General features: G+C 32.2%; 1 protein-coding gene across 4 annotated transcripts; it reads right to left on the bottom strand.

The window, feature by feature from the left end:
- Nucleotides 1-4,840: 4,840 nt before the first annotated feature.
- LOC111294152 (pectin acetylesterase 12-like) lies at nt 4,841-10,884 on the bottom strand. 4 transcript variants are annotated; one of them, XM_022887342.2, is made up of 12 exons: nt 10,368-10,884; nt 9,504-9,586; nt 9,078-9,207; nt 8,901-8,974; nt 8,042-8,128; nt 7,715-7,839; nt 7,552-7,612; nt 7,251-7,304; nt 7,044-7,121; nt 6,795-6,900; nt 6,542-6,687; nt 4,841-5,326 (listed from the first exon to the last, which is right to left on the bottom strand). In XM_022887342.2, the coding sequence occupies exons 1-12, from the start codon at nt 10,558-10,560 to the stop codon at nt 5,201-5,203; spliced, it is 1,263 nt and encodes a 420-aa protein (XP_022743077.2). In that variant the 5' UTR covers nt 10,561-10,884; the 3' UTR covers nt 4,841-5,200. The 4 variants fall into 4 exon arrangements, with proteins under 4 accessions (XP_022743077.2, XP_089599146.1, XP_089599147.1 ...); XM_089743020.1 differs by having other exon boundaries at nt 7,564-7,612; XM_089743021.1 differs by lacking the exon at nt 7,251-7,304.
- Between the last annotated feature and the right edge of the window lie 2,910 nt (nt 10,885-13,794).

Genomic DNA, 13,794 nt, shown 5'->3' with positions numbered 1-13,794 from the left:
CATATTTGGCAATCAGTACTCACTAGTCGATTGAAGTATGATTCACAAATTGCGGGGTACGTAAGGAACTTTTCAACCAGACAAAGCATTTGATAATTGATGGGGGTTACTAACTAGGTTTATTTTGAAAATTTTCTCTTTGTTCTTTTTCAATGTGGAATTACTATCCACATTTATTTTGAAAATATCTATCAGTATTTAACTAAGAATTAATGATTGTTATTAGCATCTTAAGCTCAAGGCTCTGACATAGACAATTAGTCATAATGTGTCAGCCATCATCACTCATTGCACTGAAAATACAAAATATTTTTTGAGATATTCATTTTTGTATACGTGATCAAATTATATGTTTTTTTTAAAGTGTTTTAATTGTATTATACAAAGTAGGTAGATTTGAAATTATATTGTTTGTAGTTGCATTGAATAAATGAAATTTAAAATTATAAAAATAAATTTTAGAATGACAGTTATGAGAGTAGTTGACTATTCTTTGGGTGGTAATTGGCTGTCTTTTTCTCACACATTTTGTTTTAAATTTAATTTATTTATGATGGTCGAATGCGTTAAAGATGATAGTTGAATATTCCTTGTAGGATTTCATATTCTTATGAAAATTTACCTATAACATTCAAAAGCCTTGGCTCAAGCATTCAAAATTTCAAATGCCCAAATGCAAAAACCATCGTCCATTGTATATGCAATGCTTTATTCAAAAAATGATTCTTCACCCAAGTGATCTCTATTCGTGAAGAGATGTTTCAAACATCAATTAATTGATGTTTTTAAATATTTTCATTAACGTTCATTTAACACAATTAGTTTTTTTCATGCGCTATTTGCGTAATTATTAATCAAATTATAATTATAATACAACAAAATAATTTTAATATTTTATAGTAATAAAATTTAAAAAAATTATCATTATACTAAATTAAATTAAAAATATAAATTTAAGTTTAAAAAGAAAATAAATATAACAATTTTTAAATTGAAAATCCAATAAAAAATAAATATTTAATTTTTTCTATTTTAATTTTTTAAAAGTTTTTTATAAGTATTCTAGTGTTAGGTCATCATCTCTTCATTATATATATATATATATATATATATAATTTTCAGCTATAGAAGATTGTCTCTTATCACAATCAAATCAGATTTTGTATTTTTTTTTCATTTCTAGTTTATGTTTTTTCTCAAGCTTTTTTTTAGGTTTTTTGGTGATAGATTTTTATCTTTAATTTTATAAATTTTTTAGACAATCAATTATCATTAAATTCATTTAAACTCTTATCTCTCATCTATTTATTATTGAAAATTTAAGTTCTTTATTTTAATTTTAAACCAAATATTGTTATAAAATTTTTTTTGCTTGAAATAAAGTAAATATATAATGTTTTTTTTTCATCATTGATTTCCATGTTTAACATGTACTTTTTATGTAATATAAAATATTTTGTAATTTCATTTTATGGTAAAAAATACATACCGACACAACTTTTACTAATTAGAAAATATTAATTTATAAATATATTTTTTAAAAAATTATGAAACAATCAAGAACTATAAGAATCTCGATATAATAATAAATGATGTTTATTTATGTATTCACAAGAGATACTACTTTTAATGAATATTGATTTTTTAAACAACCACTAAATGTACATAACTTATTAAAATATGTTATAATAAGAGTTTAAATAACATGCTTTACTTAAAGGTATACTTTATCCTAATTAAATAGATTTTTTTTATGTTGTTCTTTAAATATTAAAATACTTTTCTCAATTAACTTTAATTCAATATAATTATTGTTTCTTAAATAATGAAATATAAAAATTTTAAAATTAATAAGATATGACTTATTTTAGACAAATATGAAAAAATATTCTTATATTTTAAAGATAAATTATGTTTTAAATCTTAGACTTTAAAATTGATAATGAGTATATTTTTAGTATTTGAACTCTTTTTTAATTAAAATGAATTTATTTATTTATTCTACGAATACTTAATTATATATGTAGTACAACTCATATAAAAAATTCATCATTTAACTGATATTGTTTTAAAATAATAATTTATAGAATTCATACAAAAGTTTTTCTTGAACTAAAAAGAAAAAAAAAAAATGAATCAGTGTGATAATTCTTTATCCTTAAATTAATCCTTCTCATAGATTATTATCCCAACAAATAAGTAATTGTACAAGTAAAATCTCTATAATTCAAAGAAACAAGGAGTAAGCCCCAAGCCATAAAATAAGAAAAAAAAATACATAATTCTCATGTTTGTAGGATTAAACAAAAAGATTCGCCCTCAATAATAATTCAAATTAGCTCATATTGTATTGTATGAATACAAAATATTTTTTTTATATTTTTATTAATATTAAATTTTTTATTTTAATTAATAAAAATTAATAATATCATTAATAATAATAATAATAATACAAATAAACTAAATCTTTTTAAATTTGCCTTGCATTTTATTTTAGAAGGAATATGACATTGCATGATTAATATTTCCTTTTGTCTAGTTGCAATAAGATTTTCTAAAACTAAAAATGGCAGCGATTGTAAGACTTGTCAATGGATGGTTAGTTGCTGCCAATGAGATGCGATTTTTCTCTCAAATAGGACTGATAATTCATTTGTATAACAGGAAATGACAAATTTCTATTGCACCATAACGTTTTTTTAATTGAATCTTAAAGGTTCGGTGAAAAAACTCATTAGTCATTGCACATTTTCTTTCAAATAAGCCTTTTAGTTTTTTTTTTTTTTTTTTTTTTATCTTTAGTGTAGGTGTCACAGGTCGAGACTTAAGTTTCAAGTTTATGTGGCTTCAAGACCCGGATATGGACTCATCTGGTATTCTAGATTAACCTAACTGTCATAGTTCATACTCTTGTAAGGTTTTATTTGCTTCGATTTTCTCTTGACCTCATGATTTTATCCCATAAAAAACGCCTCACAAATAAAAAGTGGTGTGAACCTTTATATCTCATTATCAATTTTAGTACAAAGTCGATTTGAGATTCATGACTCATCTCTAGGACAGTGACATCCTCCTTCACTGAGATTCACGGTTCTTTTCTAGGATTGTGACATCTTCATTCACTTCAACAAAAACCTACTATCTTTGATGGCACATAACTAATACCGCTAAAGCTGGTTCTAATACCATAGTCACGGGCCGAAACTCAACCTTCAAGCTCGTGTGACTTCAAGATCCAAGCATAGACTCATCTAGCATCCCTAAGGGCACAATCGATTGAGTTCGAGCTCGAGCTCAATTTGAAATTTGAAGCTCGAAACTCTGCTCGAACTCAATCAAATTTTATTTTTCTAGCCCGAGCTCGACTCGAGATAAAAATTGAGCTACTCGAGCTCGCTCGGTTAGGCTCAATTAATATGTAAAAATAAAATTCGATTCTTATATTCGATAAAAACTCAATTATTTGTGCTCGAGCTTGAGCTCAAGTTCGAGATATTTTATTAATTAAAATAATAAAAATATATTTAAATATAAAAGTTCGATTAAGCTCATGAACTATTCAAACTGGATATAAGAATGCTCGAACTCAGCTCAATCAATGAGTCAAACTACTCGAACTTAAACTCGACTTAATAATAATTGAGCCGAATTCAAATTTTATTTAATCAAACTTAAGTAGCTTATGAGTACTAATATATCATTTACCCCTCTAGGCGTCCTAAATCAACTTAACTGTCATGATTCACACCCTTGTGATATATTATTTGCTTTAGTCCTTCTTAATTTTACGATTTTATCCCACAAAAAACCTCTCACAAAAAAGAAATAGTGTGAACTCTTATATCTCATGATCAATTCTAATATATAATCAATGTGAGATTTATGGTTCATTTCTAGGATAATGACACATGGACCAAACTGTCCCTGCCACTTAATCTTTTCTTTTCCATTCTCTTTGTGATTTTTTATTTAAAAAATTTTAAATAGCCTTATTAATTTAATATAATAAATAAAATTATACAATTATATAATAAAAATAATTAATAAATAATTAAAAATTAAAAAATAATAAATTTTATAATCAAATAAATATTTAATAAATGAAAAAAAATATCTTTATAATTATTATTTTAATATAATTTAATATATGCCAATATTTTGATTGAAGATTTTAAATATTAGATAACATTAAAATATACATAAAAAATTTATTACACTTTTAGATTAATGTTTTTTATGATTATTTTCTCTTCTTACTATAAGTCAGCTCACTATCATTGCTGTTTTTGTATCCACACATATTTTAACACTAATTTTAATTTTATCATTATAATACCTAATTTCAATTCTATCATTATTTTCAAATAGATCAAAACTAATTTTACCATCCATGATCTTTGAAATGTCTACAACTAGATTTGGACCTGCCCTGCGGGACCTTACCTGGACCTCATGCTGGATCACAAAACTTTTCAAATGATTTATGAGGCGCTAAAGCTAGGTCTTGTATGCTAAAAGGCCAGCCGACCGTCAGTTGATAGCACATGCTTGGGCTGGATTCGGAGGTTTGGGTGGTTGAATTGGGTTGAGCCTTGACTCCTAAGACCATTGAACCTCAACAGCCGGAGTCCTAATAAAAGCCTGATCTGATCATAACAATACTAGAACTAGAACCATGGCACAACTCAAGGTTATTTACTCGTGCAAAATATTACTAATGTATACCCCACTCAAGTCGAGTATCTTGGCTCGTTAATCCTTCCTAGTCCTTGCCGCCTTTGTATTTGTTTCAGCTATATTTTCAAGTAAGCGTAATTAGAAACGGCAAAAGTTTTACGAATTTGAAAAAATCCAAATCAACCCAATCTCAAAATGATGATTTAAAAGAAGTCAATGATCCAACCCAAACCTCAACGTCTGCTTGGCAATTAGTAGCAGTTTGCAAAGTTAAAACAATAATTTAGCACGAGGTCCATAGAATCAATACCCGATGTAATGAAGTTGGACATGCGTCAAGCATTAACTTCAGCAGAGTGGGAAAAAATTGGGCAATGCTATTTCGCACAGAGTCATCACAAGAAGATTTGCTGATTGCACTTGCATTTTCCAGCAACCTTGCTCTTTTTATTGTCCTATATCCGATTTCATTGAATTGCAGGATGCTGCAGCTACTTCTAGCTTGACCATGTGTACGAACCAACTAATATGTATAATTGGCTAATCTGAAAACCAGATTGTGGCAAGTCTTGTCACAAGGGTACGGACAATCAATGGCCTTCACGCTCGCTCTGTCAAAATACCAATCTCCAACAGCTATTGCAATTGGCTGCCACATTATCCATTATAAAGTCATTAGGTATCCATCTAATTAAACATTTTCGCAGAGAACAACAAAACTAGAGCCATGCTAGTAAATTTTAGTAATAAACTACTATAAAAGACGCCCGTGGGTTTTGTCTCTGTTTGTAGAAGAAAAAAGATTAGGCTATAGTTGGGTAAGGAAAGGACATTTAGAAGCCCATATATAGCCAATTGGCGTATGGCCTATAATAGAGTTCTACTATTCTGGACCCTTAGGTTATGTTTGGTACACAAAATTAAGATATGGTATGATAAGATAATATTATGAATAGAATTAGATTAAATAATGTCATCTTATTTTGTGTTTGATGTATGCAAAAATTAATATAAGATAATTTATTTGTTTGTAAAATTATCCTTCCTCAAAGTTCATACAATTTAAATTATTGATGTAGTTTTTAAGGATGTAATTAGATATGTAAGTTTAATCTTATGGATTAAAAATAATTCTCCCCTCTTGGGGAGGATTGAATAATCCTTTGCTAAGAGAATATTAATCCTCCTTGCAATCCCTATCCCTCTCTTTAGATACAAATCAACATGATATAAGATAATTTTTATCCTATCTTATCAATAATCCTATGCATCAAACATGACCTTAATTCTAATAATAAATTCAATTTCTAGCAATATCAAATATATATATATATAAAAGCCCATATATAGAATTGAGAGGAATGATTTTGGCTTTTCTATGGTTTTTCATTCCTTTTCTTACTGTTCCAACTTCTGGGCAGATTTTCCCTGTCTGTGTGGAGAGCAATTGCAAATTCAACTTACTACAGTGAAAACTTGAAAACTACCACAGTAACTACTAGCTACATAAAAATCACAAGATGATAAGAAAGTTAGTTTCTGGGCTAATAAAGCCTAAAGGGAAATACACTTTTTCTTCTTTAAGGTGACTTACCTAGGACAGGGAAAGAGGGAAAAACTTTCAAAATTTGATTGTCAATTTTGAAGTTGAGAAAACATAAAACCTGGCTGTTTAACTAAAACCAACTGGAAATGATTTGAATGGCTCCATGTGAAGAGAATTTTGATGGAACTTCATGGTCATGGTATTCTATTTATATTTTGACGACCCCCATATTAATAAGAAAACAGGCGGAAATCCAATAGACAAATTCATATGACATAAATTTTATGAAATCTGATATCAATTATTTCTTAGACATACCTTGTTTCTAATTTCAGGAGAATCATCAGCAAACCATGTGTCTTGCCTTTCTGTTTGGCAGTGAGCAAAACATGAATTTATAAATAATCCATTCTCTCTGGTCATTGAGAACCCTTTTATAGCATTAAGCATCTGTGTCCGGAAGCCTGATTCATAGAACAAGATATTCACTTAAGCTGACTAAATATGGTCTATCATGTGTTGAAATGCCTGTAAAATTGAAAGCTCAAGCAATTCACACATAGGAAATCACCTTGTAAAAACCTGATCTGGGATGCAGAACATTTTGCATGGTTCAACCTGCAATCATGCCAATAACCATGTGGATCTGCCAATGGTGGAGCTATACTGGATTGAATCTGACATCAAGAAAGGAAACCAATTCATTTATCTAGTTTGTTAATCAACTTCATACAGCTCTCTAATAAAACACATAGCAATTTGCATTATCATGTCATACTTTATAAATTGATAATGCTATTTTCTAAGCAAGGATTATTACCTGCCATGAATCATAAGCTGCATTAAGAATAAACAGTGGAGTTTGTATATGGCTGATTAGATTTTGAGGAAAGAAACACTGAAAGAAGGAAGTTTCAGTCAAGTGAGAGATGAGTAGGGCAAGAGAATATGTGTCAAATTCACATGATGTTTCTTCTTAATCACTCAAATTATATGGATCAAAAAGAAATCTAGAAAAGACATATACTGAAGTTGGATCAAGGTGGTTGGTGCATATTCGTGGCAGGTTGTGTTGCAAACCCTGTGATATCAACAAGAAGACTTGAGCATTAAATATTCAAAGTTTAGTGAAGCGATAAAAATGAAACGTTTTTCCTTTCTTAAATTATATATTTTTTGTTCTGTATGTGTCCACATGTGCTCTTCATTAAAGCCTTTGGCATCAATACAAAAAAGATAGAAGAGGGCATGCATAAAAATTTAATACAAGAAACTAGGCATCCATTTTTCTATCCACATATATGTAAATACAAATATCAATATCAAACCTGCAAGCTCACCACGCCGCTGTATAAACTCCTAAGGGTGTGACCACCAGACACATCAACCCTACAGTCCAGAGAGGATATAAAGAAAATATATTAAGAACTAAGGAACGATCTATGTCTTACTGAGGCTTAAAACAATACTCTGAAGGATAATGATACTTACGCATCAAGGAATAGGCCAGCATCACTAAGACACTTAACTTTAGTAGTTCTCGGAAGCATGTCGCTGAACTCTTCACAATGTAAAATTGATGCCAGACCCCCAGCAGAACACCCCGAAAGAAGAGCCTGAAATTATTGTTCTTTGTTAAAAAAATAAATACAAAAATGTGGTGAGGCATAGCCTAATACTTTCCATACTTTACCTCCAAATTGGAGATCCCAAGTCTAATTCCCCTTTCTCTCCAACTATCAAAATATAGAAATAAACATGTAGAGGGTAACTCTTTTTGGAAAAAAAAAAAAGTCATAATCTAAGATAAATATGAACCTGCTTTGCATGGTGCATTCCTTTGAACATTAAATCTTCCATTGCAGCTAACCATATACGTTGGCCTCTAAATTGCAGTTGGGCTTCCTAAAAACAGAATATCCTAGTTTTTAACATATGGTCTACACATAAAGAAGAATAAATTTGAAGATAACCTAACAAAACTAAATGCTTGTCAAACATCTACAATAGAATATCGAGTCAATTATTTGAATCACTACGAAACAAATCTAAAGTTCAAAAGCGAACCGACAGATGGTTGCACTCAAATGGCAAAGAGAGTGTGCTCTTGCAGCCTAGGTTTGAATCAGCTGGGAGACTGTGGGAAGGTAATTTCCCATAAATTTGTTAGGCCCAGCATAGATAAGCATGCTTGGACCGGCCCAGAAAGAGGATATACTGGGCAAAGCCCAGGAACCCGTTGCTGTTAAATAAAAAAAAATAAACCCAAAAGCAAAGCAATTCATATTCTTCCACGAGTTCTACTTTTTTCTAATAAAAAACTTGTAGTATTTGTTTCTGAGCATAAACCCCTTGGTAGTGAAAATGTTAAGCGGGTCAATTATTCAAATATAAGCAAACACTAAAAAGCACATAAATATTCCCCCCACCCCACCCCCCCCCCACCCCCCCAAAAAAAAAAAAAAAAGAAAAAGAAAATAGAAACAAGCAAATCTAAGTTGTAAGGCATCAAACTTCTTCTGAGTAAGGGAAAATGGCTTTCCAAGATCATGATTTGGTTTTCAATGGAGACTTAAGGTCCCAGATTTCTTTTGTATGACTTCATCTTATTAGAAACCACAAAGAAATCAAAATTGGCATTCTACGGTCAAAGCAAAAGCAAGAAATTGGTTTCTACCTTATTTTCGTTGTCCCCAGTAAAAGAGGCACCATCACAATAACGAAGCTTTACTCTGTTCCAATTGAAAAAGTCTGCAATTTTAATATGTAATAAAATAAGATGATGATCAAGAATGGTAAATTTTTAGAGTTTGCTTAGTTGAAATATTTTTTTGAATAAAGCTAAAGAGGAGACCAGGATTTTCTTCAGCTTTATCACTCAATATTCCAGTAAATGGTATCTGCTTTTCCATGTACATAGATGATCCATGTCGTGTTTTTTTGCGGTAGACACAAGTTCTAATGTTATTGCACCATCCTCCTCCCTGCCACAAGAAGACAAAGTAAAGTTAGCATGCATCCAAACTTTTATCTGAAAGGATCAATCAGACTTACATAGTCAGCTTACTAACCCAGAGGCAACAGAAAAAAAAAAGCACAATAACAATCAAAATGAAGAACATTTCAGAGAAACATACGACTTTTTCAGAATTTATATGTCAATTATAGCTTAGGACCTTGGATTTTTTAATAACATCCTAGAATATTTAAGTTTGACCATGCGAAAAAGTTATAACTACTATGTTTCCATCATTTCTATACTCTCACACAGATGACAGACCTCCAACTGAATGAGCCAGCTATTAGCTCCTGATCCATACCCGCGATGCCAATGATAACCTGGCAAGGTTCCATCCAGGCAGACTGTACAATTGAAAGACAGAAGCGGGTGAATTAGGACAAAAATGCTTAGAAAATTTCAGTATGCTAAATTTCATTGATTCTCAATAAAAGATGTATGATGCAAATTTGCAAGACAGAGCCGATGTGCAGGCAGAAGAACATGAAGGCGGCAGATGAAATCATCAAAAAAGAAAAACCACAGCAAACGATAATTGGAAAAATGTAGATTGACAAAATTTAATCATAGTATCATTAGAATTTAGAACAAACCTTGTTATATGCATTCTATGGGCAATAAAACATAAACTTAGTAGTAAACTGGAATAAATAAATAAATATATATATTCTCTCACTTGGACCGCTGAACTTGTTGGGTGAAAGGAGGCCTGGATGGAAGGCAGTAAAACGGAAAAATACAGGACAAGTCATAATGTACTCGGAACAATATTCAACAGCTGAAGATCTCCTTTCTTATTAATTAAATATTACTAATTCTTTTTCACAAAAGACTTTTTTTTTTTTGACATTTTGGTAAAGTAGAATTGAAGTTACAACAAATAAACAGGAAAATGAAATTGATGTGAAGGAAAGAAGCAGATGCAAACTTCAATTAACACAATGACTGAACAGAAGCAATTCCATAGCTGATGCATAACGGCATAATGATACTTATTAGTGCCACTTTCATGAAACCCAGTTTTTTTTTTTTAAAAAAACATATCTAAATCCGGCAATCTGAAGTAAAATATAAAGAATGAGCAGAAATAAACAGTTGCAATCAAAGAGAGATATAGAAATGTACCAGCTCCTTTAGCGCCAGCACTCGGAATAAGAGTCAGTCCAACCATGAGAGGATTGTAATTGAGTTTGGAGACTCCATGCTCGTAAGCCTCAATAAAAGAAAGCTCTGTTTCATTAAAATCTAAGAACCCAGTAACTGCTTCAAGAAAAGCAAATGCAACAACAACAACCCCAACCAAAAAATGCTTCATCATTGCTTCCTCTGCTCCCCAAGTCTTGAGAGAGAAAATCAGAAAAGACCAAAGCTTGAATCTTGCAGATGCATTTCTAAATTTTAATGTTCGACTGGAACTTAATATAGTACATCATTAAGGTCGGAGGGAGGGCAATCGGAGACTGAAGCAAATTGCTAAACACTCGGCTTTTTCGAGATTATAATACCGGGACAAGGGACAAGGAGGAGTGTAATGAGCAAACTTTGTATAAGGTCATGATCGGATATAAATTATCATGAATTATTCATGTATAAGGTTATAATCGGGTAAAAGTGCCAAAAGAGAGAATAGATCTTATGGGTTAGGAAAAAATATCTCCATTTCAAATATTTAAATGATTCTTGGTACCATAGTTATAAAATCTCATTTACTTTTTAGAGGGGTGAGCGGTTAGTGTATTATTGAGCTACCTCACTGATTAAGGTATATGTTAGACCATCTATTTAGGGCTGTTCCTTTGGCTCCGATAATGGTGGGAAGATTCGATGTACTATTTTTAATATTAATAAAATATTTTTTTATATGAGAACGTTGGAGTCGCCTTGGTGTGCTCCAATTTTGCCTTGATATATCGTTATGTATGCTTGAAATTGACTTATGGCTTGTTGGTTGCTTGTTCAGATATCGAACTATCCTTAATTGACTTGTGTGGAAGCATTCATTCAAGTGCCGCACGGTCTATTGTTTAATCGAGAGAAAGCTTAACCCGTGACACGTGATATCATGGCACAATTGAAAAGTGCTAGAGAATTGATGAAATGGCAACGAGTGGTGGATTTAGTAACCGACAGAGGATTGAGGAGCTTAAGGCCACTGTGGCTGCTCTAAAAGCTTATGTGGTAACTTATGATCAATTGAAAGAGATCGAGACAACCTAACAAGAGTTGTTCGATGCTCTATATAGCTTGGGCGATGAGACCAAATATGCTTTGAATGTCATTCAAAAATAGTTTGATGGAGTGTTCTACAAATGGTTATGGTCAGATCGAGTTCTAACTCAATGAAAAAAAAAAAAAAAGCCAAGGTGCCGAGACCTCAATTTTATGAGGGGGCAAAAGATGCCAAGAGCTTGAGAACTTCTTATTTAACATGGAATAATACTTTCGAGCTATGCCCACAGAATCAAAGGAAGATAAGGTTGCAATGGCTTTTATGTACTTTGTCATGGATGCTAAGCTATGGTGGCATTCAAAATTTGTAAATGATGAATGCCCTATTTAAAACTTGGGTAGATTTTAAGCAAGAGTTAAAGAACTAATTTTTCTTTGAGAAAATTTCCAAAATCAAGGAGCTGTTCTTTTTTTTTTTTTTGGGTGGGTGGGAGGGAGGGCAATCGGAGACTAAAGCAAATTGCTAAACACTCAGTTTTTTTGAGATTATAATACAGGGACAAAGGATAAGGGAAAATGAGGAGTGTCATGAGCAAATCTTGTATAACGTCATGATCGGACATAAATTATCATGAACCATTCATGTATAAGGTCATAATCGGGTAGAAGTGCCAAAAGGGAGAATAAATCTTATGTGTTAGGAAAAAGTATCTCTATTTCAAACATTGTAATGATTCTTGGTACCATAGCTATAAAATCTCATTTAGTCTTTAGAGGGGTGAGCGGTTGGCGTATTGTTAGGTTACTTCATGGTTAAAGTATGTGCTAGACCACCCATCTAACGTTGCTCATTTGACTCCAATGATGGTGGGAAGACTCGATGTACTATTTTTAATATTAATAAAATATTTTTTTATATGAGAACGCTGGGAGTTGCCTTGGTGTGCTCCAATTTTGCCTTGATATATCGTTGTGTATGCTTGAAATTGACTTGTGGCTTATTGGTTGCTTGTTCAAATATCGAACTATCCTTAACTAACTTGTGTGGAAGCGTTCATTCAAGTGCCGCATGGTCTATTGTTTAATCGAGAGAAAGCTTAGCCCGTGACACGTGGTATCATAGCACAGTTAAAAGTGCTAAAGAATTGATAAAATGGTAATAAGTGGTGGATTTAGTGACCAACGGAGAATTGATGAGTTTAAGGCCACTGTGGCTACTCTAAAAGCTTATGTGGTAACTTATGATTAACTGAAAGATATCGAGACAACCTAACAAGAGTTGTCCGATACTCTACGTAGCTTGGGCGATGAGACCAGATATGCTTTGAATGTCATTCATAAAGAGTTTGATGAACTTAGGGCCCAAGTGAGTGTTCTACAAATGGTTATGGCCAAGTCGAGTTCTAGCTCAATGAAAAAAGAAAAAAAAGCCAAGGTGCCGGGGCTTCAATATTATGAGAGGGCAAAAGATGCCAAGAGCTTGATAACTTCTTATTTAACATGGAATAATACTTTCGAGCTATGCCCACAGAATCAGAGGAGGATAAGGTTGCAATGGCTTTTATGTACCTTGTCATGGATGCCAAGCTATGGTGGCATTCAAAATTTGTAAATGATGAATGCCCTATTAAAACTTGGGCAAATCTTAGGCAAAAGTTAAAAAACTAATTTTTCTCTGAGAATGTGGAGTATATGGCCTGAAATAGGCTTTGTGAATTGGTGTAAATGGGAACGATCTGAGAGTTTGTGAGAAGCTCTAATGTTGGACATTAGAGACATGTCCAAAAAAAACAAAATGTTTTATTTCCTTGAGGCCTCAAACCTTGGGCCATGGCAAAATTACAAAGACAAAAGGTGCAAGATGCCGAACATCTTCATGATTTTAATGATAGCCCTTCAAAATGAAAGAATCCTCCATCAGGTGGCAATAACTCCAACTTTTGGAGTGGAGGAAAAATGGCCAGAATAGACTGATCTTTTAGTAGGGGATCTGATAGGAGGCTTTTTGGTCGAGACAATACTCAACCCAGGGTAAACGATGCATCAATTTTCAAGCCAAGGCAACCACTAGCTTGTTTTCTATGCTAAGGGTCATATTAGGTGGTCGAATGCCTACATAGAGGTGCCCTTAATGCTTTGAAACCTTGTCTCAAGAATTTACTAAAGTTCTCGAGACAGTCAAAGAAGTTGAAGAAAAGTCAGCTAGGAAGGGCTTAATACGATTCCTTAATGCCTTTCGTACCCAACTAAACATGATAAAGAAAAAACCTGAAAGAGGTCTGATGTATGTGGACCTAATAGTCAATGGGAAAAACACAAAGGTCATGGTAGATACGAGGGCAACCGATACCTTCATCACACCAGAGGAAGCGAAAAGATGTGG

The sequence above is a fragment of the Durio zibethinus genome, chromosome 14, assembly GCF_047325235.1.
Source record: "Durio zibethinus cultivar Kanyao isolate XHJ-2024 chromosome 14, ASM4732523v1, whole genome shotgun sequence".
Taxonomy (NCBI): domain Eukaryota; kingdom Viridiplantae; phylum Streptophyta; class Magnoliopsida; order Malvales; family Malvaceae; genus Durio; species Durio zibethinus.
This window is presented reverse-complemented; position numbering and strand designations above follow the sequence as displayed.

Bases quoted from the DNA above. Each gene is read 5' to 3' on its own strand.
- LOC111294152 (XM_022887342.2), bottom strand. From the start codon at position 10,560: ATGATGAAGCATTTTTTGGTTGGGGTTGTTGTTGTTGCATTTGCTTTT. The intron at 8,129-8,900 runs GTAGAAACCAAT...TTCTGTTTTTAG, and splicing joins CTGGGGACAACGAAAATAAG to GAAGCCCAACTGCAATTTAG. The intron at 6,688-6,794 runs GTGATTTCCTAT...TCTATGAATCAG, and splicing joins CCAGATCAGGTTTTTACAAG to GCTTCCGGACACAGATGCTT.